The 27924-nt window shown below is 31.7% G+C and overlaps 4 protein-coding genes and 1 non-coding gene across 6 annotated transcripts; 3 read left to right on the forward strand and 2 right to left on the reverse strand.

Moving 5' to 3' along the window:
- The first annotated feature begins 4059 nt into the window (after positions 1–4059).
- LOC102604305 (nitronate monooxygenase) lies at positions 4060–7429 on the forward strand. Its single transcript, XM_006351702.2, has 6 exons — positions 4060–4240; positions 4604–4816; positions 5484–5579; positions 5795–5940; positions 6454–6673; positions 6944–7429. Exons 1-6 carry the CDS (start codon positions 4106–4108, stop codon positions 7133–7135), a joined length of 1002 nt encoding a protein of 333 aa, XP_006351764.1. The 5' UTR covers positions 4060–4105; the 3' UTR covers positions 7136–7429.
- A 2304-nt stretch (positions 7430–9733) lies between these two features.
- LOC102604633 (7-deoxyloganetin glucosyltransferase-like) lies at positions 9734–13861 on the forward strand. The gene is made up of 2 exons (XM_006351703.2): positions 9734–10308; positions 12794–13861. Exons 1-2 carry the CDS (start codon positions 9741–9743, stop codon positions 13723–13725), a joined length of 1500 nt encoding a protein of 499 aa, XP_006351765.1. The 5' UTR covers positions 9734–9740; the 3' UTR covers positions 13726–13861.
- A 1957-nt stretch (positions 13862–15818) lies between these two features.
- Positions 15819–18730, reverse strand: LOC102604972 (7-deoxyloganetin glucosyltransferase-like). The gene is made up of 3 exons (XM_006351704.2): positions 18086–18730; positions 17004–17712; positions 15819–16074 (listed from the first exon to the last, which is right to left on the reverse strand). Exons 1-3 carry the CDS (start codon positions 18609–18611, stop codon positions 15840–15842), a joined length of 1470 nt encoding a protein of 489 aa, XP_006351766.1. The 5' UTR covers positions 18612–18730; the 3' UTR covers positions 15819–15839.
- A 1212-nt stretch (positions 18731–19942) lies between these two features.
- On the forward strand, positions 19943–20027 carry TRNAM-CAU (transfer RNA methionine (anticodon CAU)). The gene is given in 2 exon segments: positions 19943–19980; positions 19992–20027. It is a non-coding gene; the product is annotated as a tRNA-Met (tRNA).
- A 618-nt stretch (positions 20028–20645) lies between these two features.
- Positions 20646–26991, reverse strand: LOC102605311 (chaperone protein DnaJ-like). 2 transcript variants are annotated; one of them, XM_006351705.2, is made up of 8 exons: positions 26742–26991; positions 25844–25958; positions 24305–24446; positions 24113–24170; positions 23517–23559; positions 22133–22181; positions 21940–22020; positions 20646–21844 (listed from the first exon to the last, which is right to left on the reverse strand). In XM_006351705.2, the coding sequence occupies exons 2-8, from the start codon at positions 25948–25950 to the stop codon at positions 20987–20989; spliced, it is 1338 nt and encodes a 445-aa protein (XP_006351767.1). In that variant the 5' UTR covers positions 25951–25958; positions 26742–26991; the 3' UTR covers positions 20646–20986. The 2 variants fall into 2 exon arrangements, with proteins under 2 accessions (XP_006351767.1, XP_015166135.1); XM_015310649.1 differs by having other exon boundaries at positions 26717–26991.
- Positions 26992–27924: the final 933 nt, after the last annotated feature.

Raw genomic sequence — 27924 nt, forward strand, 5'->3', positions numbered from 1 at the left:
ATATCATATAATTTTAGACAAATTTATATCTTCTTTCTAACCTTAAATTCAATAATTTGTACTTTGGTTAACATAATATAACTGGGAGGCATTTAAAATAGACCCTCCAAAGCAACCAAAACAAACTCGTGGGTCGACTTGACCCAGTCATTATATACATGTGTCATGGAGAAAAGCCTCAATATTTGAAAAGGTCATGGATGATTTTTATTTGTCATTCCCTCTTTTCAGAACAATATATAAAAAATCTACTATATTATTTATTTTAAAAATAAAATAAGAAGAACCAATAATAAAAAAATTGAAAAAAATCCGAATCCTTCCTATCACCATTCACCATTGACTTGGAAGTCGCAGTCTGGAATTATAAATTCGAAAGAGAAAAAAAACTTACAAAGCTACTTAAAATAAAGAAAAAATAACAGACATAATTTCATAGCTAAACAATAAAAATTCAACGTTTATTCTATTTTAGCTTCGGATTATAAGAAATATCAGTTAGCTAGAAGTTTTTCAATAACAAATTAGCTAGGAACTGCTGATAAATTACATTAGCTAATTCTATATTTTCTAGTAGTACATCAATTAGATCATTGTAATTTATTAGTATGATGATTTGGTGATAAATTGATGCAAAAATATGTGTTAGTTGTCCATGATTGAGTAGTAAATTTTTTTAATGTAAAAAACACATGTCATGCTATTATACTAGTAAGTAATATAATAGACGAGTTCGAAGTTAAAAGGGTAAAAAAAATTGTCAAAAATTTCAAAAGGGTATATCAATTTTTTTTTAAATCAAAAGGGCAAAATCGCTCTTGACGAAGCGATTTCCTCTGACACAATAACGCCGTTAAAAATAAATATCGCTGCCCTAGCAGCGATTTTGTCCAAAAACTTTTTTTCCTTTTTTTTTTTTGTTAAAATTGCTGCCACAACAGCGATTTTAAGTCGAATTTTTTTATTCCTTTTATCGCTGCAGGGGCAGCATTTTTCATGTCTATTGTTAATGTGCTATTATTTTCATGCCTATTGTTAATTATTAATAATATAAAAATGATAAACAAGACGGATAGTATACTCAATAAAATTGTTGAAGCATGAGGAAAATTGAATTATATATCATAAATAATAATAAAAGAATATTGAATTAAAAAAAAAAACTTTTAAAAGGGAAAGATTAAACACATTTTTTTTTTAATTTTATCAAAATTGCTAGAAGTCTAGCCATTTTAAAAAAAAAACTTTTTTTTAAAAGTTCTTAACCAATATTCCCTTTTGGTTAATTTTTTTTTTTATGTGCCGTTTTGATCTTTTGAAAGAAAAAAGTTGCCCTTTTGCTCTAGACTCTATAATAGACCATAGTCCTTAGGGAAATTATTGAAAGAAATGAAGGTTTTTCAATTAATGCCTAATTCTTGGTTAGTAGGTCAACTTCCCTTCATTATTTGTTCATTGGAATGTATGTCATCCAATCCAAAAACAATAAACAACTACAACTATCCTGTTATTTTCACACATAAATTAAGTTGTTGTGATTATGGCTAACTACTAGCTTCCATATACTAATATTATTTACCACACCACTTTCTGGCATGGCAAGTAATACCATGATTTTATAAGTCAAATATATTGTGAATAAAAAAGTACTAAAATGTATATAAGTTCTTTGCAAAAAGTTTTTGTTTTCAAGAAGTCATCGATCTCTTGTAATTGTAGCTAGGTAGACATTAGATGAGAGGAACCATCCAACTTGTCATTAGAAACAATAACTTGAGCTCCCTTTTTATTTTAATTGTGAGTGATTTAATTTGTTATTAATATAAATCAATCTAGGGCGAGTTTAATGAAATTCATTATATACATTGTTGCGTACTTATTGAATTATATATGTTCATATATATAAAAATAGATTTAAAACATATGCAGATAACAATTAAGATCAAATATATTCCAAGCTTACTGGCTCTGAATAATGAATTTAATTTGTCTAAACTTGTTATCATTATAATTGTTTCCCCTTTCTAATTTGTAATTTTTGCTTCTTTGGATAATAATCCCTATTAATTACTATAATATTTTTTTTAAATTACTTATTTATATCATTTTTCTTTTATTGATTTGATTCTTTCAATCAATACATTATAAATCAATTTAATTGACTTTAAATATCACAAAATGACAAGAAAATCATATGTGGAATGAAACGAGTTTTATGGACAGAATTCCACCAAGCTCCAATCATGAATTCCACATACCATATATACAGAAAAAGACACGAAGATAACAAAACATCATTTGCCTCTCTAATTCCTTTGGTGAACATAGTCAATAATTCCCACGACATTATTGTTTCATTAAATCATTTGTATGACTGATTAGGATATATAACGTTGCATACAAAACACAAAATGGAGATAAGTAGCAATTTTTTCCACGTGAAAATTAACTAGATTTTAATAAATTTTTTACGTTGTTGGTAATTTTTTTTTTCTATATTACGATTCTTTCTCGATTAGATGAAGTAGATAGAGAAATTTCAATCAATGGAGAAAATAAGACTTTCAACAGTACAATAAAAAAAGACTAGTCGAAAAACGAATATTAACCCAATTTTGAATTAATTTAGACCCTTCAATATATATTATCCTCATAATATATTGATCAAACCTAATCTTTGACTAATTAAGACTAGTCAATTCTTTACATGAATGCAATTCACGATTCTTGAGTACCCGTCATTCACTTTTATAAAGAACTTAATTATATTAAGCAAACTATAAAGCTGCTTAGCATGTAAATTAACATAATTATTTAATGTTAAGATGAGAAGTTCTAATTATATTCGTTACCTAAGTCCTAACTCCTAACCTACCATTTTTATAAGTCATACTAATACAAATAATTGAGACTCTATTCAACCGTGACAAATTGCGTAACGGCTCAGAATATTTTTAAGTATAATTTTTACACTCGTGTATTTTAATTTTATCAAGAATCATATTCGCTTTGCCGTAATGTTTTTATTACTACCTTTATGATTTTGATCAATTAATATTTCACTAAGTTACATGAAATATTGTTGTGATTTTATTTTTGTTTTCAATAAAAAAAATGAAGATATAATGTTTTAAAAATATAAAGGTGAAGTAGATGATCATTGATCAGCATCAACCTAACTTCAGAAAACCGGAGAAAAAAAGAAATAACTATATAGCCTCTTTAACTAGAAAAATACTTAGGCTAAGTACAATTATAAAAAATAATTAACTTGGCTAATAAGTGGGACGAGAGAAGTAATATGTTTTTTTTTTTTAAAAAAAAGATAACAAAAAAATAATAAAAAAGAGTATAAAAGACCATTGGATTGGAAGAAATTAGCTGTGTATGTGTTTATGGTCAACAAACGTAATTAAGGCCCAACTATTTGGCCTAAGGAGCCCATATCAATTGGGTGAAGAAAAGCCCAATGAATTTGGGTAAACGGCCTAATTAATTACTTCATTAATGGGTCAAGATTATTTACGGAAAACATAATAAAGGCCCATCTCCATGGCCCAAGGAGAACCAAGTTAATTTAGGCCGAAAATGGCCCCATTTTCTATCAAATAAATGTGACAAATCGTAGACACCTACTTCGACTAATGTTGTAATTTAGTTTTGAGTATTTACAAGAAGCCTAGTTTCACAAATTAATTCATAATTAGAATTAATAAATTTGAAATTATAAGTTAAGTGCTTAATAGTTAAATATTATTAGTGTCATTCAATAAAAATGTGTCATTTATTCTGAATTGACAAAAAATAAAAGTGGCAAAAATTAATAATCAACATATAAAACATTTAAGTAAGTTGCTCAAGTGCAAAGGATCCGAATTTCTGCTATGCTAATTTTTTATGAATCAACATTACCCTCTGTATTGAATCTGAGTCAGCTCAAATCTCAATCATTTCCCAAAGGTGATTAGACCGACGTAGTGGCTTACGCATATTTCACAATAGTCGACAACTTTATACCGTATTCTATAAAAAAATGCACATGACAGAAGCCGTTTGTCTACTATAAATTTGATGCCAGAAACATTGAATAGTTTTTGGGCAAGACATGGGTTGGAGAGGAATTTTGGGTTTTGAGTATGGGATTGTTCAAGCACCTTTGGGACCTGATATCTCAAGTCCACAGCTTGTTGCTGCTGTTGCTAATGCTGGTGCTCTTGGTTTTCTCAGAGTCCCTGATTGGGTATCTTTCTTCTTCTCAACTTCTACCGCTTTAAAATGCATCTAAAGCTTGTTTTCTTATATATTGATTTGTCTATCATATCATAATAAAACCCTTCAAATCTTCATCGAAATTTCTGATTGTTTTATGTTTTTAAATTCCTATTTTAATTTCAGTGTACAAAGTTGAGAGCTTAATTGTACAGGTCAATCCTGTTCAGTCAATGGTTATCTTGTATATTAATCAATCTTTGGTTAGACTCGGAATTGTTCGCTCATAGAATGATGGAAGTGTATGATTATAGTAAAACGCGCTGCTGAAACTTTAGTCCTGTACAAGGGTAGAAGAATCTAACCGTGTAATTTTTTTTGGTGTGTGTGGCAGGAAGATCCTGATTATGTGAGAGAGCTCATAAGGAAGACTAGAACCTTAACTAACAAACCATTTGGGATAGGTGTTATTCTTGCATTTCCTCACAAGGAAAATGTAAAAGCTATACTGGATGAGAAGGTTGCAGTATTGCAGCTTTATTGGGGTGAATGTTCAAAGGAGTTGGTTCTTGAAGCTCATAAAGCTGGGGTCAAAGTTGTACCACAAGTAAGTTTTCAACACAACTCTTTTCACATTTTCAAAAATTCACTATTTGTCATTGGAATCACTTGCATCATTAACATGTCGCATTACATGATGTTGGATCATTTTGTCAATTTATTTAGCTGGATTAGAGTGGGGGTTTGCTTTAAATTGCTCTATTCTGCTCATGAACTTCTATTCTTCTTTTTCTAGTAGAGTTCATCAATGAAGGTGACTATTCACCAGAATGATACACAAATTCCTAGAAATGAGCAAAGTACAAGATACTCCTATTTTTATCATGAGTTATTTCTTTCTTGCAAGTTAATTTTTAAGGTTTAAGAATTCACAATTACTCATATAATGGTGTTACATATATTGAAAATCTATATTGAATGATTTCTTTAAGTGTTGGTTTGAGATGAATTTAAATGGAGAAACATGATCATTGAGGATTCATATAGCTGATCCCGACTTGTTTTGGACTGAATTGTAGTTGTTGTATGTCTTAGTGATATAGTTTGAAGTATTTCATTCTTAGCTTCCCTCTTGTCCTGTAGCATGATTGTTAATGCCTCTTCAAGTTAGGTGGCTTCTTCTTTTTGCTTACATTTGTGAAAGAATAGAGAACTTACCTTCACCTACTTATTCCTGAAATGTAGCTTATAAAGCACATGTGTTGTTTTTTAAGATTGGCAGCTATGAAGAAGCAAAGAAAGCTGCTGATGCTGGTGTAGATGCAATTATTGTCCAAGGTCGGGAAGCAGGAGGCCATGTAATTGGCCAGGTATAATGGTGATAATTTTCATGATATGCAATGGTTTTTTCATCAAGTTAACAATATTTGTTCTTCCTTGAGAATATTTCACTTCAAGCACTTCCCTCCTCCCCCCCTCTTCCCCTCAAATCCTAATTGTTTCTGTTGAAGTCGATCTTGTCGCCACTTTTTTGTAAAATTACTTATCGAATAATATATGACCTACTTGGTTGATATCCTTTTAGGATGGTTTAATCACCTTATTGCCTAGAGTAGTCGATCTTGTTCGTGGTCGTGACATAGCAGTAATTGCTGCTGGAGGAATAGTGGATGAGCGTGGTTATGTTGCTGCTCTGGCCCTTGGTGCACAGGGTGTTTCATTAGGTACCAGGTATGGATCTTTTAGTTCTAACATTTTAAAGGTGTTTAATCTATTATCAGTACCTGCTTCCTCTCCGGCTTATATCCTGTTAATCATGCTGGGCCATTGCTGTTTAGAAGTTAAGTCTGACTTATAAATTGCAGTTTACTATGCCCTCTTGCTTAGATAGTTTCTTATGTGCATTTTTATGGGAGAGATGCATCGTTGTAGGTTTGATGTCGTTGGTCAATGTGGACTCTTATTTTTCAATAGTTTTTTTTATCGTACATTCACATGTATGAGGCGTCAAGAATATTAAATGAATAAATTCTAGACATAATTCTATTCTGAAATGTTTTGGCCCCTGACAGTAGAGATGGAATGATGACATATATATCACAAGATGCTAACATATCCTGTGATAATAGATGTTTCAGCGCATCAGACAGGACTATTTAGGAGCTTCCCTCACATAAAAACTATTCATGTCCTTGTGGATATGCAAATCAGTGGCTAAGTTATTAAATTCTTATACCTTTTCAGGTTTCTTGCAACAGAGGAAAGCTATGCACACCCAACGTATAAGAGGAAGCTGATTGAATTTGATCAAACAGAGTACACAGATGTATTTGGTCGTGCAAGGTGGCCAGGGGCACCACAACGTGTTCTGGCAACCCCCTTCTTCATGGAATGGAAGGAGCTCCCATGTCATGAGAATGAGTCAAATCAACCTGTCATTGGCCGCACAATCATACATGGCAAGGTGAGTATCTGAGATTACATTCTTCCTAACACAATCTTGAAAATGTTCCTATCCTATATATGACTCTTCATTCTGTGATCAACCTTTTATGTTGTTAACTTGTTAGTTTTCTATTTGACACTGATACCAGCTCGTCTTATCATTTGATACTTGATCCTATGCATTTTATCTCGTTGTGGGAGAAGTATGTGAACTATAATATAAGCATGAGTGAAATTCTTCTATCTGTACCTAGTTCTTAAGAATGTAGTAATTAGTTTCATTTAACAGGAAAGAGAGGTTCGTCGCTTTGCTGGTACTGTACCAAATGCCACAACTACTGGCGATATAGAAAGCATGGCGATGTATGCTGGTGAGAGCATCGGTCTTATCAAGGAAATTCTACCCGCAGGTGAAGTGATTAAGAGGATCGTTGAAGGGGCTCAACGACTGATTGATCAACAATTTGCGCCTGTGAATTAACTCAGCAGGACACAGAACAACTAGGTACCAAATTTTTAGGTGGTCACTTTTCGTGGCTTTTACTTGTTTGTAAGCTATAAGTTGAACTGAACACACATTATGTGCCAAGAGTGCACTCAAATGAATCCAGAAAAGAAAGAAACAAGGAAAGAAGAAATTGTACATGAATAAAGAGTGGAGTGATAAGGTAGAAATAAGATATAGGAAATGTGTTTTACCACCCTCTAATTTACTTTTTTGTTTACTTGATACTGAACTTGCATCTTTATGAATTATGATTGACAGCATTTTACAGGAGGTTCTTCTTGTATTAATTTGAACAAATTGTTTAAGGAGGTGCTTTTCGCTCCCAATTTGAGGTGACAAATGAGCGGATTCAATCAAACTTAAAATAAATTAGTATAATCCAACTTATCTAAAATTTGTGGAATAAAAATAGGTTTGGGTTCGTTATATTATGTCTCAATCCGTCTGTTCGTGGACATGTGCATTATAGCTTAGTTGCAAGTGTTTCTGACCATTTCTGTACAGAAATGGCCCCATGTCTTGTCAATCTTTAATAAGTATTTTTCATTTTCCAAGCAAATATCAAAAAATAAATTTTTTGAAAAAATAAGTAATATTCTATAAACATTTTATTTCATATCAAACACACATACACACCAATTTGTCTGACAAACCAATTAAATGATAACTGATGGTGAGGCCTAATATTAATCTTATTTTAACTCAATAAACATTAGTACTATTTTATTTCTTCATCTAAATCAAATAATGATCCTTTTGATTCTATTAAAAATCAAAATTACATACTGAACTGTTCAAACTGAACTTGCATTTTCTTTTAAAAAAAGGAACAACGTTTTTGGTGATGTTAAAAAAAGTTGACAATTTTGTTGATGCTGAAATGAAAAATAAATTAGTTTTGCATATATTAGTTCTCTCTAAATCTAGCAATCTTTAATTTAAATAAATTATTATTTTAAAATTTAACAAAAGTAATACAATATTTTTTTTTAAAAATAAAATAAATTAAACGGACTCTAGAGAATGTTTTACGTATTATTTTATTCAAAATTTCTGATGATAAATTTTTTTTACAATGATTAAAATGAAAATATAAATTTTATTAAATCATTATTTACGTTCTACATCAACCGTAAACCTTAAATAAATTGGACTAAAAGTACATTCTTAGAGTAACGACATTTCATCAAAAACGTTTCTTTAAGTAGTTATATTTTGCTTTAAATAAAAATTTCCACATTAGTGACGCTATAATAAAAAAATTTATATTTTTCTTCGAAAGTTTTGATTTTTAAATAAAGGTAACAGTCAAAATTTCATATTCACAATCGCAATAATCAAAATAGAATGAATATATTTTAGAATCACAACAATTATAGAAGGAGAATTTCCTTTTTTTAAGAAAACTCACAACATGAATACATGGAAAAAAAAAGTCATAGCAAAATGAATTCACCAAACTAAACATATAACTACAATAATAATAGCATATTCAATATAAAATTGTATCAAAATATACTCACCAAATTAATAAACTACAATAATAATAACATATTCAGTATAATTTCATAAATTGATATAGTAATATTTAAAAGAAGGGAAAAGGGCATGATATATCACTCAACTTTGTCATTTAAAGCTGATATACCCTCAACTTTGTTATTTAAAGCTAATATACCCTCGTTATGAAAGTGACACATATATATCCTTTCCATTATACAAATACTCACTTACTATTATAAATTTTCATGTATACATGTTATTATGAGCTTTCATGTATACATAATTTTAAAAAAATTACTCATCTTATTATTCAATATTAGTATAAATACTTTAATATAATCTCCATACGAACAATTTTTAAATCTCGAGTTAAAAGTTTGGCACACAAACCTAAAGTTCTGAACAAAATATCACCCAGCTGGTAGGTGGAGAGGCGGCTGTATAATTTTAGTAGTATTCGCTATGTGATACTATTTCTCTTAAGAGAGTTAAATTTAGTTAATTTTTACAGTTAAATTAATTTATTATTATAAAATTATTTTTTTAATAAAAAAGTATAATATTATAAATTATAATTCTTCTTATATCATTATGATGAAATATTATATTTTAATATGTGAATTAAAATTTACGTAATTTAAATTTGAAAGCGTCGTATAAATTTGAAACAAAGGGAGAATTAGTATAGATACTACAATTACGAAGAATGTTGCAATGTTGTCAGATTCGAGTCTCTCTAGATATAAAGTTACTTTTGTTATGAAGCGTTTATCTTCAATGTGGGACTTTTCCATGCAAACTCAAATTTAATCGAGCTTCAATGTGGATACCGAAACACGAAAATTGAAAAGAAAAGAAAAGAAATGTTGTACTAGCCAGGGCCCAGTGTTTTTCTTGTTTCTATAGAAGGTATAAATATATTTCATTGATTAGGTAAGAGAAATAATTAAATTGAGGAATTAGCAAATATTGCAAATTAATTAAAAAAAGTCTTATAGTCCATTTTTACCGAGTCTTATCGGAGTGGACATCATATACAAATAAATGTGGCTATAAAAGTGACCACAATTACTTTATGAATCTCGAACAAACATCACTTGACAGACCCAAAAAAATAAAAATGGCTAGTTTTGCAAATTTCAAAAGTGGTCATGTGGTGTGCGTACCTTATCCAGCACAAGGTCACATAAGTCCAATGCTCAAACTAGCCAAACTTGTTCATCACAATGGCTTTTACATTACTTTTGTTAACACTGAATTTAACCACAAACGTCTTCTCCGGTCCAATGGTCCACAGTCTCTCGATGGATTACCGGGCTTCCGGTTCGAGACCATACCGGACGGCCTCCCATCGACAGACCACGACGTTGATGCCACACAACATGTTCCTTCTCTTTGTGCTTCTACATCTAAGAATTGTCTGGTACCATTTCGCAACCTTATTAATAAAATTAACGCGGAGGGTAACGGCGTTGTTCCTCCAGTGACGTGTATCGTGTCTGATGTAATTATGAGTTTCACCTTGGATGCTGCTGAGGAGTTGGGTATTCCGGAGGTGTTGTTTTGGACTGCAAGTGCTTGTGGTTTCATGTGTTATTTGCACTATCATCACCTTGTTCAAAGAGGATACATTCCTCTCAAAGGTAATTAATTTACAATCTTCACTAAATCCTCCTTTTTCCTTTCTGAACGGCCTCTTAATCTATCAAAATCGTATTAAATCTATCGGCATGAAAAATCTTTATACAAACAAGGATCGAGTTACTTAAAATAAATGGTGTAACTCATACTACATCATAATTTCCTTTTTAGAGTCAAATTATAAAAAATTTCACTAACATTTTACGATATATGTTTTCATCATATTGATATGCGAAAAATTGTACTTTCCGTTTAGTTTTTGAATATATGAATTTTTTGTTTAAAATATCAAATAATGTAATCTAATTTAACTTTAAAAATAATCAAGACTTTCGAAAAACACAACATGACAAATAAAAATGGACGAAGGGAGTAACAAGTAAACTAACTTCTATAAATGATTTAAGTTATATTGTCTTCCTCCAACAATAGTTGTCTAGTTGTTCACTATACTATTTTAGGATGTCCAACAATACCTGTCAACTTTATGAAATTAATGGATAAGTTTACTTAATTCATAATTTACCCTTGTCATTAACTATAGTCACTTCCCATTAAAGGGTGATATAGTAAAATAACTCTTCTATTTATAATTTCTTAAGAAGTGTGCAAAGTTAATAGTGGACAAGTATTATTGGACAAAGGAAGTACTTATAACACTCCTATGTTTCAATTTGTTTATCTTACTTTGTTTTTTAGTCCATTTTATTAAAAATGTCTCTTTCCTCTTCTTCTTTTTCAACAACTGGAGTATTTACTTTTATCTTTCCACCTAGCATATTTAATACCATAAAATTATATGACACTTTTATACCTTATACACATGTTTAGTTTATGATCAGTACAAGATTAAAAAAATTACTTACTTTTTAAGTCAAAATCAGACAAATAAATTAAAATATATATATATATATATATCTCGCCAGCAAAAAAAAATTCAACCTAAAAACACCATGAATAATATAATAAGATTTGAATCTCTTAGAAACGAAAGTTGGAGGGTTGGAGACTTTCTTTTTCATACAAATTAATCATTTTCAACAATGTAGTTAGAGAATCGTATACGACTGTGAAAAGTAAAATTATTTCTCCTTTTGGTCCTAATCATAAATTAAAAAAAAAAATCTACTAATTAAAAACGTCCAACCGATACTTTTGATGGGACATAAGGGTCGAAAGTTGATTTAAATGCATTAAAGAAGACAAAAACTTTAAATCATCATATTTTTGAAACCTTACGCTTCCGGCGAGTGGTCAATTATGGGTGTATTTGGTATTTCTAAGCTAATTTTAGGTAAACCGTTCCAATTTAAGTAGTACTACATTCAATTAAAGAATTTTTTTTTGTAAAAATTAGGCAAATGACATAGTATAAGAAATAAATTACTTCCTTTCCCTGCTCTTTCATTAATTACCAAAAATCCCTTTTTTTAGTGTTTTTCGGATACATAATATAGCAGTGTGGATACTTAATATAGCAGCGCGGATACTTTAATTAATAACGGATTAAATTATTAAGTTGTTAGCAGCACAAATACTTAATTAACGGGCGGATGCATAATATAGCAGCGCGGATGCTTTAATTAATAACGAGCGGATACTTAAATTATTAAGTTGTTAGCAGCACAGATACTTAATTAACGGGTGGATGCATAATATAGCAGCGCAGATACTTTAATTAATAATGAGCGGATACTTAAACTAATAAAGTATCCGGTTAAGTTGAATTGGGGAAATAAGGGATTTTTGTATTTTAATAAAAGAGTAAGAAAATATTGAGAATAGGTAAAGAAGTGTTGTGTATTTAAGTAATTTTTCCTTTTTTTTATTAGAACACGACTATATGGAGCCCATAAATCAATAATATGGGCTCTCTCTATTCTATTATAAATCATTTACTTCCACCATTCATTTTTACTGGTCTTGACATAACTACTCCTTTCAATTTTTTTTATTAGTTAAATTTTAATTTGACACGCGTATTAATGTTTAGAATAGTGAGTTTATTATTTGTCCTTATTAATTAATAAAGTCTTAAACATATTTATACATTATATTTTTTAAAGATATTAACTCAATGTTAATAAATTCAGCGTATAATAGGCAAAAAAATTGTTCTTGCTTGATTTGTCAAAAATGACAAATAAAAAAAAATCAAATTAAGAAATATTTGACAAATAAATAGGTATGGAGGAAGTATTTTACAACTCTGTTTCTATTAATTGATAGTTTGTACTCATCTATTCCATATTCACTAAACTTTTGGAAAGTTTTCATTGTTCAAATGAAATTATTTTTCATATTTGCCCTTTCATTCAAAAAAGTTTTTATATTTTTCCAGATAAATTGCACTACTTACAAAGTTATATTCATAATTTCGCACGAGTAATAGCGAAAAATGTGTTTTAAATTAAATATTCGAGTTCAAATTCATCATCTATCTCTGCTCATACATCTACGTATGTTTCTTTTTCTTTCACTGTGCAGATGAAAATGACATTAAAAACGGATACTTGGAAAAGATGATAGATTGGGTCCCTGGAATATTGAAAAACATGAGGTTAAGAGATTTTCCAAGTTTCATCAGAACAACAGATCCTAATGATATTATGCTTAATTTCTTCATAAATGAAACTGAAAGAATCTCTAAAGCCTCAGCTATAGTCTTGAACACATTTGATGCCTTTGAACATAATGCCTTAAATGCCCTTTTCGCCATACATCCTCATATTTACACCATTGGTCCTTTACAGCTCATGCTCAATAACACAATTGATGAAAACCTCAAATCAATTGGTTCAAATTTGTGGAAAGAAGATTTGAGCTGCATTGAATGGCTTGATACAAAAGAGTCAAATTCAGTTGTTTATGTGAATTTTGGAAGTATAACTGTGATGAATTTTGATCAATTTATAGAAATGGCATGGGGACTTGCTAATACTAAGAAGCAATTTTTATGGATCATTAGGCCTGATTTAATTACAGGGGACTCTGTAAAATTGCCAGAAGATTTTTTAAGCGAAATTAAAGACAGAGGGATGATAGCCAATTGGTGTCCTCAAGAGAAAGTGTTGAAACATCGTGCGATCGGAGGGTTTTTGACTCACAGTGGATGGAATTCAACGTTAGAGAGTGTTTGTGCAGGAGTGCCAGTGCTTTGTTGGCCGTTTTTCGCGGAGCAACAGACGAATTGTAGGTACAGTTGTATTGAGTGGGAGATGGGAATGGAGATAGTTGATCTGAAGAGAAATGAAGTTGAGATTCTTGTGAGGGAATTGATGGATGGCGAAAAGGGAAAGAAGATGAAGTTGAAAGCTATGAATTGGAAGGAGGAAGCAGAGAAGGCTGCTAGTCCAGGAGGTTCTTCTTGTATTAACTTGAACAATGTGTTAAATGAGGTGGCAAATGGTCGGATTTGATCAGACTTAAGTTTTAGTTAAACGGGTCAAGTTCATAAAATATATCACGATCCAAGTCTAAATTGTACTATTCAAAATAATGAGCGCTGTCACAGTACGTATGTGTATTAATGGACAGGTGCATTATTAGCTCTGATGATAGTCATTAGTGTTCCGCCTTCTTGTGTAAGGGAAATGTGTTAGAGTGGATAAAAGTCTTAAATTGATTGAAAAATGAACTAGTGATCTCCTTATATGGAATTAAACAATCCGCTCTTCATAAGCTAACTTTTGAAATTTGAGTAAGGTTCAAATGTCATACTTTTATAAAATGATTCCATGTACCAATATCGTTATAAATCTTTAATAGATATTTTTCATTTCTAAGCAACATGAAAAAATAAATTTTATTTTGAGAAAAGTCAATATGAATTATGAAACGAAAAGATATACTTGTATTGAGTTGATACACACTGTCTGATACGATTGTGATGTTACATCAATTATTTTACTGACAAACTATTTAAATGAGAATTGGTGAGGCCAATGAAGTTTCTAGTTGGCTCTCTTAATTGACAAGTCCTGTTCCATCACATATTTAACCCTGTACGTTCAAAATGATTTAAAATGTTGGAATAGTATAGGTAACACCAAGAAGTTAAAAAGACCATATCCAATCTAACACCAAATTTTACATCAAATTCTAAATTTGGTGTTTTGAGCTCCAACCCACACCAATTTTTACACCAAATTTGGTGTAACACTATTCATCACACCAATTCACTTTTTTAATATTTTAATATTATTTCATTATACAAACTTTTAATTAAACATTATATAAATTGTATGTTTTAATTAAATCTCTTGTATATTTAATTATTTCTTATGTAATATTTTTATAATATTAATTTTAGATATAAAATTTAGCTTTTTTATAAATTAATTTTTCTATATATTACTTTTTTTAAAAATTAAATTTATGTTAATTCTACTATAAATTATCAATTTCAACAATTTCTAGCTCGATATAAAATAATAAAGGACAAAGAAGCTCATTTTGAACTACGTAATGCATTAATAGAGCATTTATAGGAGCACCGTAGTGATCTTGAAAGTTGAATATTTATGTAGAATTTAAAATAATTTTTCAATTATGTAATGTTTATTTAATTGTATTTCATTAATGATTTCACTTTTATTTGTATTATCCATTATTATGTATAATGTATAATATTTGCTAGCAATTTATATTATTTAAAAAATTATGGTACAAAATAATTTTATATTAAACGATTATAAAAGGAAATAATACGAATTATATATGGTGAATGTTTCAGAAAGAATTTGTTTTATGAAATAAGAAATAATAATATAATAATGAAAAGAGAGAAAAATATTATTTTTTTGGTGTAAATTTTGGTGCAGTGGATTGGAGTTGATTACACCAAAAATAGTGTTGACATCAAATTTGGTGTATGGGTTGGAGATGCCCTAATAATCATATATAAAACCTAAATTAGTTAAGTTCAACAGTGCTTAGACCTTTTTCAGGAAGATTATGAGCCTATTTGGATTGATTTAAAAGTTGGTCAAATTTATTTTAAAGTTATTTTTAGCATTTGAAATTATTTGACAAAATTAAAAATAACTTAAAATAAGTTTATAATAAATTTAAAAAAGTTTTAAAATCAAAAGTAGGTCTCCCGCTCCCCCTACTTTTTATTTTTTGACTTAAAAGTTATTTAAATTTGACTTTTTATTTTTAACTTAAAAAATAGTTACCTTTTTTAAGTCAATCCAGACTGAGTTCTATTATCTAATTATTTGATTATTTAAAGTATTATGAGAGTAAAAAATATCGTGTCAAAGTTAAATATTCCCCGGCGACGACAGAGGAAGCAACCCGTCTGCTGTGGCGGGGCGGCACTGGACATAAGATACCTAAAAAAGAAGAAAGAAAAGGAAAACGTTATTGTAAATGGCACAAGTTGATTTCCCTTCCTTTAGCTACTAAGATGTTTCAGTTCGCTAAGTTTGAAAAGTCCAAAGATGCTCACTGGGCTTCAGAGCCCATATGCTTAACACAGGGAAGATGACAGAGGGGGTCGTTGTCATTTTCTGTTTTAATCATTCTACTAATTAACTGAATAATTGGATAGAAGTACATCTTTCACTAATTTATCTAAGTTCAAGCTTGATGAACCCTCAATTCCAGTAGCTTCTTCTGCTAATATTTTCCATTCACTTGCCTTTTTCTTCACTTCCTTTCCTTTATCTCCATCCATCATTTCCCTTATAATTTTTTCCACTTCATCTCTCTTCACATTCTTGTCAATTTCCATACCAACACCCCATTCATCACATGCATACCTGCACATGAAAATCAAGAAATCTTTTATTTTGAATCCACCCTACATAGTCTGTTGAGATCAACTGAACCCATTGATTGTATGTTATATCATTCAGTATTACTATCTATAATATGCATATTTGGTTTAATTATAGGGATAAGGGTATGAAAAATACCCTAACTTTGGTCGAATTTGCTATTGCGATACTAAACTTTCATGAGAGCCTATTACCTCCCTAGACTATTTAATACCGTATTTTAAACATATATATCTGTCCACGTGGGACATTAAAAAAATAATGGCAAAATTATAAATAGTAATGTGTCCACGTGGGCACATATATACCTTTAAAAATACACTATTAAATAGTTCAGGGGTAAAAAATACAGTATTAAATAGTCTAGGGAGGTAATAGGTCCTTATGAAAGTTTAGTATCGCAACATCAAATCCGACCAAAGTTGGGGTATTTTTCAGACCCTTATCCCTTAATTATACATATAAAAAATTACAGTGCTAAAAAAAAAGGAATTTCCAATGTGACAAACTTGAAAATTTTGAAAGATTAAAGTTATATATATAAATGAATTTAGAGAGGTGTTACCTAATTTTAGAAAGAAAAAAACAAGATAGATGTAAGATTCCAATTTATAACCTCACTCATAGAGGTGCACCCAATCATCATTGCATTATTTGATACGTCTAGTGAGGGTTCACACATCTATATTTAAGTATTTTTTTAAAAACATAACATTAATATATATAATTTCAGGAGGGAAGCATGAGTTCACTTGAACCTGATGACCCCATTCTGCATACGCCTATGCAAATAGTAATTGATGCCCAAGAAACAAACATATAAAGTTTGTTGGGCCAAAAAGGATAATACGTGTCATGAACATGTAATATGATGCATATATAATTAATGATTAAAAGAAAACATGCATTACCTGCAGTTTATGTGCTGATCAGCAAAAAAAGGCCAGCAAATCATGGGTACGCCACTTCCTATACTCTCCATCACTGAATTCCATCCACAGTGAGTAAAAAATGCACCGATTGATGAATGTTGCAAAACTTGTTCTTGGCAACACCATCTTGAAATCAACCCTCTTTCTTTCGTTTCTTCTATGAATTCACTTGGTAAAATTATAGAATCATCACCAATAACTGCATCAGACCTAATTACCCAGAAAAAATTCTTCTTACTATTAGCAAGTCCCCATGCAAATTCCATGAGTTGATCTTTTGTCAATACTGTTATGCTACCAAAATTCACATAAACCACTGATTTTTCCTCTTTAGAATTTAGCCACTTGACACAATTCTCATCTTCTTTCCATAAATTGGCTCTAAGGAATTTTAGGCTTTTTTCTTGTAGTTGATTAGTGAGTAATTGAAGAGGTCCAATTGTGTAAAGTGGAGGACAAATTAAGGATAAATCACTCAACACATTAAATTCAAGTGCATCAAAAGTGTGGAAAATAATAGCTGAGGCTTTTGAAGCTCTTTCAGTTTCTCCCATAATAAAATTCAACATTTTGTCATTTATATTTGTGGTTCTGATTTGGCTGGGAAATTCTCTAAGACGAAGATTTTTCATACTTGGTATAAAATCTATAACCGTGTCCAAATAACCATTTGTAATGTCACTTTCATCTGCATAGAAAATAAAACAAGGCATATTATATTTATTATATTACAAGAGAATATCAACTTGGACAAATTATTTATTTTTCTAAGGACTCACATATATAGTTGGTCCACGAACTGTCTCGACTAACAAACATGGTTACAAATAGATTAATTTCACCCCGTGGTCATTCAACTTTTTAAATTGTATAAAAAAAAAAAAACCAAAAGTTAATTCAACTTCACATATGCACCAATTATATAGAAAAAATATTTTACTGTTACAAAAATTAGTTTTATGCTTTTTTAGCGGAATAAACTAAAAAGTTGAATAACCATCGGTGAAATTGACCTATAGGTAGAATAAACTAAAGAAGATTGTATTTTAAAGAATTCTAACCTTTGAGAGGCAAAATTCCCTTTTCAATAAGTAGAGGCAAATGTTTATTGCACATGAAACTGCAAGCATTTGTAGTTCTGAAGCTAACACTTGGCACACCAATTTCTTGAGCAGCTAACAAAGCAAATGTCATAATTCCATCAAATATTATGCAAGTAACTGGAGGAACATTAGATGAATTATTATTAATCTTGATTAAAAGCTCTCTAAATGGTGCTAAACAATTTTCTTTTGTGGATAAACAAAGAGAAGGAATATGTTGTGTAACATCAGCATCAATAAGAGGAAGTCCATCTGGAATTGTTTCAAAGATGAAATCTTGGAAATTATTATCAAGAAAAAAAGGGGTTTTGGATTTGAGTAATCTTTTGTGATTATATTCAGAGTTGACAAATGTTATGTGAAAGCCTTTAGAGTGAAGAAGAATGGAAAGTTTTAGCATAGGATTTATGTGGCCTTGTGATGGAAATGGTATGCACACAGCATGAGGTTTTTGGGATTTTTTTCCTTCATTATGACGCTCCATATTTTTCTTTGTTTTCTATATTTGAGTTTGTAGCTCATGAATAGTCATCTAGAATTTATATAAGTCATGTGATTCTCTTTGTACTGGTTTGTATTTGGTTTGATAGAAGTCATTTATTTCATAAAAATTAGTTTTATGTAATTAAAATATATGTGTTTAGTTACGTGAGGCATCTTGATTCATGGTGTGCTGATGAGGACCGATCAAACAAGATTGACAAGTTTTTAGGTTGACAACTTCTTATAAATGAGGTGTGTCAGATAGTAAGAAGAAAATGAAGAGCTTTATCAGGCATAACTCAAATTTACATGATCCTCGCACTTAATTTATATGTATTGTATAAAAATATTTATTTATAAAAGTACCCTCCACAATTATGATGGAAAAGATGTAAACGTGCTTGAGGGTTAATTGAGTCTTTTAACCATGCTAATACATGTATTAAATCCTTTGCATTACTAATACCTAGAAATTCATGGTATTATTAATACACTCCTCAATACACAATACAGTGTGTAACTAATGTTTGCATTAGTTATACATAATATAGAAAAATATACCAAACAAGGTACTACTAATACACAATGCAAATATTATTTTTGTTAATACACTCTACCGAACGTTTACTATATATACATGTGGGCGTGAGTGGTGATTGAATGGTGAATACATTTTTTGAAAAAAATATATATATTAAAGATCAATTATTATATATATTAACAAATGGGAGACTGTTTAACTGTGATTTTTGAGTAGTACAGATTAATAATAATGTTAAACTGTTAGCTATAGTATATAAAATTAGAAGAGAAGATAATTGTTGGAAAAATAATTATTTTTATTTTTTCTGGTTTTGAAGGAGAATATTCCATCTTTCGATAACAAAACGTCAAAAATTAAGTTTCTAATAAAAAATATTTTCCTGTTAAACAATTTATGGGCGTACCAACAGACGTGGGCTGTCATAATTAAGTGAAAGATACCAAGAAAATAGACAAAATCAGACGTAAGAGAATCAATTTATTTTTTTTGTATTGAACGTTATCAACAAGAAATATTTTCTCTCACTGTTTTCAGCACACATTATGCACCTACCATCCACAATTATCATATTTCTGGTAAATGATTTAAATTTTATTTTTTCTTTCTTTCTACTAATATGAATGTTCTTGTTAATTAAATTGCTTGGTAAACCAGATAATCCATTCAAGATCTGGCTATATTGTCTTTTGCACTCACATGAGCAGAAATTTTGTCTTTTAAAAACTCCACATTGGAAGTGAGAAAAAGACATTACAGTATAAACAGTATTTTGTATTGAAACAACAACAGGGGTGGTGGCGCAGTTGGCTAGCGCGTAGGTCTCATAGCTTCTGAGTAATCCTGAGGTCGAGAGTTCGAGCCTCTCTCACCCCATTTATTTTTATATGCTCTCCCTCCACCTTTTCTTTTTATCCATCTTTCACTAATATACTCTTCTTTTCTATTTTCTAATGACCAAGAACAACATATACCAGGTAACTCTGTCTACCAAGGCTAGAATAGTAGATGGAAATGTTTTATGTCTCCGCTTATACCCTCTCTTTTTTTTCTCTCCTCACAGCTATCACATCGTTGATATCTGAAATCAGGGTCATACTATTTCATAATACTTGTGGTGAATTGAAAAAAAGAGAGGATATGTAGGTGCTTCTGCCTTAGTGCTCTATCCAGGACTGAAAAAACAGTGTGATGCCTTCATCACGTCGGGGAAGACGATCTGCAACTCTGAATTAACTTTTGAGGTAAAAGTCAAAGCTGATCCATGTTAATATGCACAAGAACTTCTCCTTCCCGGCCTTTCATTTTGGGCAGGGAGGACAAAAGTTACTTGTTTCCTTCTCATATAAACAAAATGAAGAAAAGGGCAGGGAGAGTTCAGATCCTTTATGTTTTCAATTAGTATTACTTAAGATTATCGAAAAAATTAAAACAGAAACAGTAACAAAAACAAGCAGAGCATTATCGAGTAAACAACCAGAAATCAAATTCATCTGGGATTGGGGAAAAACTCGAAACTAAAAATATGGAAGTGGTTATTGGATAACACAGCTTACAAGTAACCTCAGAGCAGTTTTGATGGAGAAGAAAATGATAAATATAGAATAAATCAACAATCTTAGCTCAGCCCTCTTGATCTTTTCCAGCATTTCACTGGGTGTAGGTACAGTACACAACACAAAATCAAACCTCAAAATTGTCTATGTCTACGACTATACTATGTAGAGTTCGAGGAATCAACATTAATATCGGTGTGCCAGTAGGTAGAGCATACCAGAATATTGATCATTGGAAGTATTAGAAAGAAAAAACAACCTGGTTGCTTCAGCTACAAGCTATCTCTTACTGTTGGTAGCAGCTTTAGGCTTGTTTAGACTGGCAAGTTCTTCTATGAGCTTTCTTTCTTCACTACTCAACCGTTTTGGAATCTCAACTTGCACTCTCACCAATTGATCACCTCTCATATTTGGTTTGCTAAGGAATGGCACCCCTTTTTTGGCCATCACCAATGTTGTCCCTGGCTGGGTACCTGCCGGAATCTTTAGATCAACCATCCCATCTACTGTAGGAACCTTCATAGTTGTACCCAATATCGCATCAATGTAAGAAACTTTGCAATTGTAGAGAATATTGGTGTCATCCCGTTTTAATACTGGATCCGGGAGGACTTCAATCATGACAAAAAGATCTCCGGGAGGTCCGCCTCTCCTTCCTGCATTACCTTCTGAACGAACCCTCAAACGGCTACCTGAATCTACACCAGGTGGAACTTTCAAGCTAATGCGTTTTGACTTCCTCACTCGGCCATCACCATTGCAGGTGCCGCAAGGAGTAGAAATCTCTCCTGTCCCCCCACAAGAAGAGCATGTTGTCACCTGCTGGAAAACACCCAGTGGGGTCCTTGCTGAGGACACAACCTGCCCTTGCCCACCACAAGTATTACAGGTCGATGGTTTAGTCCCAGGTTTTGCACCTGATCCATCACAGGTACCACAAGTTTCAAGCCTGCTAATTTCAATCTCTTTCTCAACCCCAAATACAGCTTCTTTGAAATTCAAAACCAGATTATAGCCCTGGTCTTCACCTTCTGTGGCCCTGCTCCGAGAACCTCTACCTCCCATACCACCCATGCCACCCATACCACCAAAGCCGTCAAACAAAGACTCAAACAAATCAAAGGCGTTGCTAAAATCCTACAAGTAAGGAACAATAAGTCGAAAAAATTATTTAGGTAAGATAACCATCTGCTACTATTGTTATATCTTCTTATAAAGTAAGAAATTCTCACCCCCATGCCTGCGCCAGCTCCTTTAAGACCAGCCTCCCCATATTTATCATATATGGAACGTTTCTCATCATCGGACAAAACCTATTGCAAAACATCAAATGTCATAAGAAGTGCTTGAGATATTCTCCATTATGGTCGTCAATTGTCGGTTACCTTTTAGTGGAACAAAGGGCACCAAGAAAAAGAACTATACCTCATACGCATTGCTGATCTCCTTAAATTTCTGTTCAGCTCCAGGTTCTCTACAATATGGAAGAACATGAATGCACATATAAGGATCTTACATTCTGTAAAGAAAAATATTATAGATTGACAATGACAGTGCACCTTATGAATGTACTTGACTATGTCAATAGGAAACTAAAGCTTGTAAGTTCAACTAATAAACACTTACTAGCTATCCCCAACATCTTATGTTTATTCTACGGAAACTACTTATCATCAGCTAGTGTGACCTTCCCAGTATTATGCTCTATATTGGGAAAATTTAATTTTTTTATTTCTTGGGTCATTTATAGTGACCAAATACTCACTGATCTAAGCCCCCCGCCTAGTCTTTTACTAATAGAAGAAATAACTCGTATAATTTGTGGATGGAATCATATGGATATGTTGTGCTGATTTCCATGTAGTTCAAACATAAAACAGAAAGGCCACAAAAAATTATGGTAAAAAAGCATGTTAATAAAACATATTTACATTTAAAGAAACATAAACAGAAAGGCCTCAAATAATGCCGTTTTTCAATGAAAGATGGCAATTCCTTGCAGCATTTTAATTATTACACACTCAAAAATAGAAATATATAACCTGGATTAAAAAAATCTAGACAAGATGTGCTATTATATGGTAAATTCACAATTTCACATATCCACTCCAAAATTCTTCATTCATCTTCTGCCATAACTATTCCTCAAGTCTGAACCTTCATTTTCTAGTTTCTACTATTATTCTCCGCACAAAATAAGGAAAATTAAAGTTTGTAAAGAGGTAAATCATATGTTCTTGAGCAGGTACAACAAGATACAAAAAAAATTAAAGCTAGAGAAAAATCTAAGTATGTGCTACTCTATATCATCTTTCAACAATAAGACCATAGTTCTTTTGATGACAAAGGAAACCCGCAGCCGCTACCCTTTGGGTGTGCACAGGGTAAAACCCCCTCTCCTATGCAATAGCTCACAAACCACACAGGAGAGGTGACCCGCACTAGGCAAACCCAGTGCGACAACCTCGACCCAGAAGGCAAACCCCTTGTTTTTGGCAAGGGGTTTCAAACTTGAGACCTCCAACATGGAAATCCCAAGACCAAACCACTGGGCCACCCTGAAGGGTGAAGGGTCAACAGTAAGACCATAGTAAAAAGCATCTTAATCTCAAATTTCCAGGAACTGTGACCAAAATCAGTGAAAAGACTCAATCATCTGAGCTTGAGTAGGTAGACACGGCTCTTCAACAAAATAAAGAAGTAAATTTAAAGCTAGAGAAAATCCAATATATTCTACTTTATACGATCTTTCAACAAGAAAATCATAGTAAAAGGCATCACATCTCAAAATTCCAGAGACTATACTCACTTGTTCACATCTGGATGGTAACTCCTTGCAAGCTTTCGATAAGCTAAACAAGAAAAAACAGTTGATTAGAAAAATAACATGAATGCAATGATGAATGGATCTTTTTCAACTGCACAATTCTTGAGCAATCTATCAGTAGTTCTAATTTACAGTCAAAATTCAAGGACATAAATGATTAGCGAATTCTAGAAGACAGAATACGTAAACTAGGTGACAATGCTAATTTTGAAATTCTCTAACTTCAAAAGTTTCTAGAGAGACCAAATTTCAGGAGGCCAGGTTTGAAATTGCATACAAAGAAGATAAAACTACTTTCCAACAAGAAGGATAATTCTTGTTTTCACATTATATACCAGATATTCTGATTCTCACCACTACTACCAAAACAAAATCAATGCACAAAAACAATTATAGAAATATTCACCATCAGCATCAAATGAAGAAAGCAATACACTATTCAGAACCTTATCTCTTAACAAATACAGAGATTGGCCGTAAAGATTCATTACACAGAACCACCTACAAGCTAGAATGAACTTCGTTGAGGAAACTTGAAAGCAGAAAATAGAAAAGAAAAGAGTGAAGAGTGTACTCACAACTTTTGATTTCTGATTTGCTAGAATTTCTAGATACGCCAAGGACATCATAATAATCCTGTGAAGATGTAACAGCATTAAACCAGCTTTACTATGCTATATATTTACAAACTCGCACACAAACATAAATGCAACTCATATTCTCACAACTAAATCACATTCTAGGAAAAGAATATCAGCAAAGCATCTTACTTTTTCAGCTCTAACAACTATACTGGTCCCCCTTCGTTGATAGTGGTTCTTGTTTGATACTGAACTGAAAAGTGCTTGCAGGGATTCTTGACAAAAAAGGGTTGAATTTGGGGATGCCAATGCCCTTATCTTGCTTGAGAAACTGCATAGACAATAACAAGGTCAACAAGTGTGGGCAGATGCCATCTGCTGGCTAAGCAGGTAGATATGGCAATCGTCTCTTGGGTCAGAAAACATGCCAATTTCATATACTTCATAGATGTAAATGGTTTGCTTATTCTTTTAGATAACCGAGCAATCCCCGAGAGCTAGCTGGTGCAAAGTTTGAACCTCGGTGAATAATGGATTCATCCCTCTACCCTTCTCCACTTACATCATTTCTTTGTGGACTAGCCATGGGGCTGGACTGGATCAACATCTCGTTTGTCTTTCATTAGATGGTAGGGGGGATTACAATTGTGTTGTGGTTAACACAAACAGACATAATTTATGGGTATGACGTAAGACCATCAAGTTACACTTACATATATCTATAGATTCTTTTTCAGAAAAAATCAGAAACTCTTTAAAGTCAACGTGTATCTTTCACCTTATACCATTCAGAACAATATGTAACTTTCATCTTTCATACAGACCTCATATGACACTGTTGCATCAACTTTTACTGAGATGTATCATGGAACCCCAACCTTTTTTCACTAAATAATCACCACTACACTAGAACTCCAGAAGTATTCAAAAGCTATAGGTGGAAGTCTAATTCCATATATGGAATACATTTGTCAATGGAAACTGCTAATCTCCAAAAGAGTAACATTAATGGCACAATCATTTGTTTTGGCTTCTTAAAGTTGAACTGTAGGACAGTTTTCTATCAAGGTCACAACTAAATGGTTAATGCAAGAAATTACTCTTATAACTGTCATGAAGTGCTGTAGGTTCAAATCTACAGCCTACCTAAAATTCTGAGTCATAACTAAAACATGTACCAGTTCAAGACGTTAGACATCCCTATTCAGAAGAGGGCCAAAAAATTCTCCCTCGCCTAATTAAATTGTATCACCAATTACGTTAACTTTTAGCAAACGAAGTTTGCATAAATGACTTAAAAATATACAGAGTTTAAATCCAAAAGAACACATTAGAGATGAGGCTGTGAGGTTAACCAAGCATACGTAAATAGAAGGTCAGTCTACAAGAATGATTTCACAACATACGAGAATTTGAAAATGAAAAGAATATATTCGGCAAAAGGTTTTGGGGTGCTTCTATATTGGTTCGCTGTAAAACGGCACATCTTAAACTTCTGTGTCTGCTCCCTAACAAATATCTGGCCCATTCTCGGTGTTTCTTTTTAATTACCACGTAAATGTATTACTTAATAATGTGTGTGTTGAATTCAACTCAAACATACCATATAAAATAGGTGGTCTAAAATCAAAGCATTTCCAGATAAAATCCATAAAAATTCCAAATAAATCATATTTCTTATACAACAAATAAGTGGTTCATGTTCAAAAATTCCCCAGCATGACTCACCAAAATGGAGAAGCTGATAATATATTTGTAACAGGAAATTTTGGCACAGACTGAGGCTGAATTCCCCACCGGGCAACCCATGTGCTTCCACAAGGTATGATTGCCATCTAATATACTGCAAGTACAAAAAGCATCACATTAGAATGAGTTTAATTGAGGAACACATTAGAAGTTGAATTATTTCCACTTAAAACACTATGAGTGAGGTAGTTGTATAATAAAAAGGACTACATTCAGAAGGCAGAGGACAGATTTTAAAAACGTCTTTCTGCTAATCCACAAGAAGATGAACAAAGGGAAAAGATCCACCATAATTTACAATAACTTAAAGTGATAAAGAATTTTTCGCTACACACAAAGACACTTGGACAACCAATCTTGCACTGTTTCATTATTCTTTATAGGGAAATACAAATGGAGTCATAATCAACTAAGCCAAGAATATTTCTATAGAGAAGAACAACCCTCCCCACCCCCAAAAATAAGCATTACTCAGCACCAATTCCTGGTTATTTGTGGTAAGATCGAAATTAGATGCTATTTATCATTCCCAGTGGTTTGGAGATAAAGATTCAATAAGCTCATTACAAGCTTCCACTTTACACATTGAGGTAATTATTAACAAGAAACACAAGAACCCTAAAGAACTCATATTAACACATAATCAAATGAAAAACAAAAAAAGACACAAAATTAGACACATAATCTAGTAAGCAAATATGAAAATGTTCAGATTTTTAGAGCAGAGCATAGTATAACAGAAATAGAAAATGTCGCCCATATAAAAAAAAAAAGTCAATACAGGTAGACCAGTAATATGTTTCCTCAATTTACATCTTTACCGAACACAGATACAGTTTATTAATAACCTACAAAAAGACTGAACTCTGTAGCAGACCTGTTACTGAGATTGGCCGGAATTTTGCGATGTTTACGCGCCGCTACGGCAACGGCAACGGAAACGGCGGCGGTAGTTGTGTGGTGGTTGAGAGGAGTGACGGAGAAAGTCTGCTTTTGGAAGATGAGGCTCCGAAAGAGAAGAAAAGAGAGAGCTTTCGAGAAGAGGCTATCTGTAGTTATACTTGTACCACTAACATTAGGCTTCTATATTGGTTCGCTGTAAAACGGCACATCTTATACTTCTGTGTCTGCGCCCTAACAAATATCTGGCCCATTCTCGCTGTTTCTTTTTATTTATATATCATCACGTAAATATATTAGACTATACTTAATAATGTGTGTGTTCGTTCATTTCTACTCAAACATGTCATATTAAATAGGTGGTCTAAAATCAAAATTTTAAAAACTTTTTCTTATATATTGAAGGCTATTTCTTAGCTCATACTTATTTTAAATTATTAGATTTGATGTACGCGCTTCGTGTGTAATCAAAGCGCATTTGCGTGTAATCAAATCGCATATCTCATCTGATAACAATCATTAAAGAGAAAAATTAAATTAATTACGAATTTCATCGATAAATTCATAATTATATCTCATTTGGTTTTAAACTTCTTTAAAAAAAAATCATTTAAAACTCATTTTAAAGTTTTTTTAATATTCCCAACCCTCCAAAAGTTAAGAATAACTTAAAAGTATGTTTGATCAATTTTTAAGTCAATCCACTGGAGCTCTGACTTTAGTTTCATAATGAGAAGTTGCAATTTTTTTTTAAAAGTTTGTGGACTTCAAGTTTCAATTCCTTCTTTATTATTTTTTTTTAAAAATAAACGTGAATCCTACTTATCTTGAGAGTTCTGAATTATAGAAACAATTTAACTAAAAAAAAAGTAAAAAGGAAGAGATGACTAAACCTAATTAAAAAATGTTCGAAATTATAAGAACTTGATTTTCAAAGGCAAATGTCTTAAAAGAATTGAATTGAAAATTTAAAAGTAAATTTAAAAGCTATTTTCTACCGAATTTAAAAACAAAAGATATAAAATATAAGTAAATAATTATTTACTTCAGTATTAAATCTTTAACCTATTAAAATTAAATAATAATTGGAGAAAAATATGAAAAGAGGATTTTGTCTAAAGCGAAATCTTTTAATGAAGGGCAAAAAATTCAAACGACAT

The sequence above is a fragment of the Solanum tuberosum genome, unplaced genomic scaffold (assembly GCF_000226075.1).
Source record: "Solanum tuberosum cultivar DM 1-3 516 R44 unplaced genomic scaffold, SolTub_3.0 scf00136, whole genome shotgun sequence".
NCBI classification, from domain to species: Eukaryota; Viridiplantae; Streptophyta; class Magnoliopsida; order Solanales; family Solanaceae; genus Solanum; species Solanum tuberosum.

Bases quoted from the DNA above. Each gene is read 5' to 3' on its own strand.
- LOC102604633 (XM_006351703.2), top strand. From the start codon at position 9,741: ATGAATCTCGAACAAACATCACTTGACAGACCCAAAAAAATAAAAATG. The intron at 10,309-12,793 runs GTAATTAATTTA...TTCACTGTGCAG, and splicing joins AGGATACATTCCTCTCAAAG to ATGAAAATGACATTAAAAAC.
- LOC102604305 (XM_006351702.2), top strand. From the start codon at position 4,106: ATGGGTTGGAGAGGAATTTTGGGTTTTGAGTATGGGATTGTTCAAGCA. The intron at 4,241-4,603 runs GTATCTTTCTTC...TGTGTGTGGCAG, and splicing joins TTCTCAGAGTCCCTGATTGG to GAAGATCCTGATTATGTGAG. The intron at 5,941-6,453 runs GTATGGATCTTT...ATACCTTTTCAG, and splicing joins GGTGTTTCATTAGGTACCAG to GTTTCTTGCAACAGAGGAAA.
- LOC102605311 (XM_006351705.2), bottom strand. From the start codon at position 25,950: ATGGCAATCATACCTTGTGGAAGCACATGGGTTGCCCGGTGGGGAATT. The intron at 22,182-23,516 runs GTGAGTATAGTC...TCCATATTGTAG, and splicing joins TACCATCCAGATGTGAACAA to AGAACCTGGAGCTGAACAGA. The intron at 21,845-21,939 runs GTGAGAATTTCT...CCTTACTTGTAG, and splicing joins GAGCTGGCGCAGGCATGGGG to GATTTTAGCAACGCCTTTGA.
- LOC102604972 (XM_006351704.2), bottom strand. From the start codon at position 18,611: ATGGAGCGTCATAATGAAGGAAAAAAATCCCAAAAACCTCATGCTGTG. The intron at 17,713-18,085 runs GTTAGAATTCTT...TTTTCTATGCAG, and splicing joins GGGAATTTTGCCTCTCAAAG to ATGAAAGTGACATTACAAAT. The intron at 16,075-17,003 runs GTAATGCATGTT...TTTCATGTGCAG, and splicing joins GATCAGCACATAAACTGCAG to GTATGCATGTGATGAATGGG.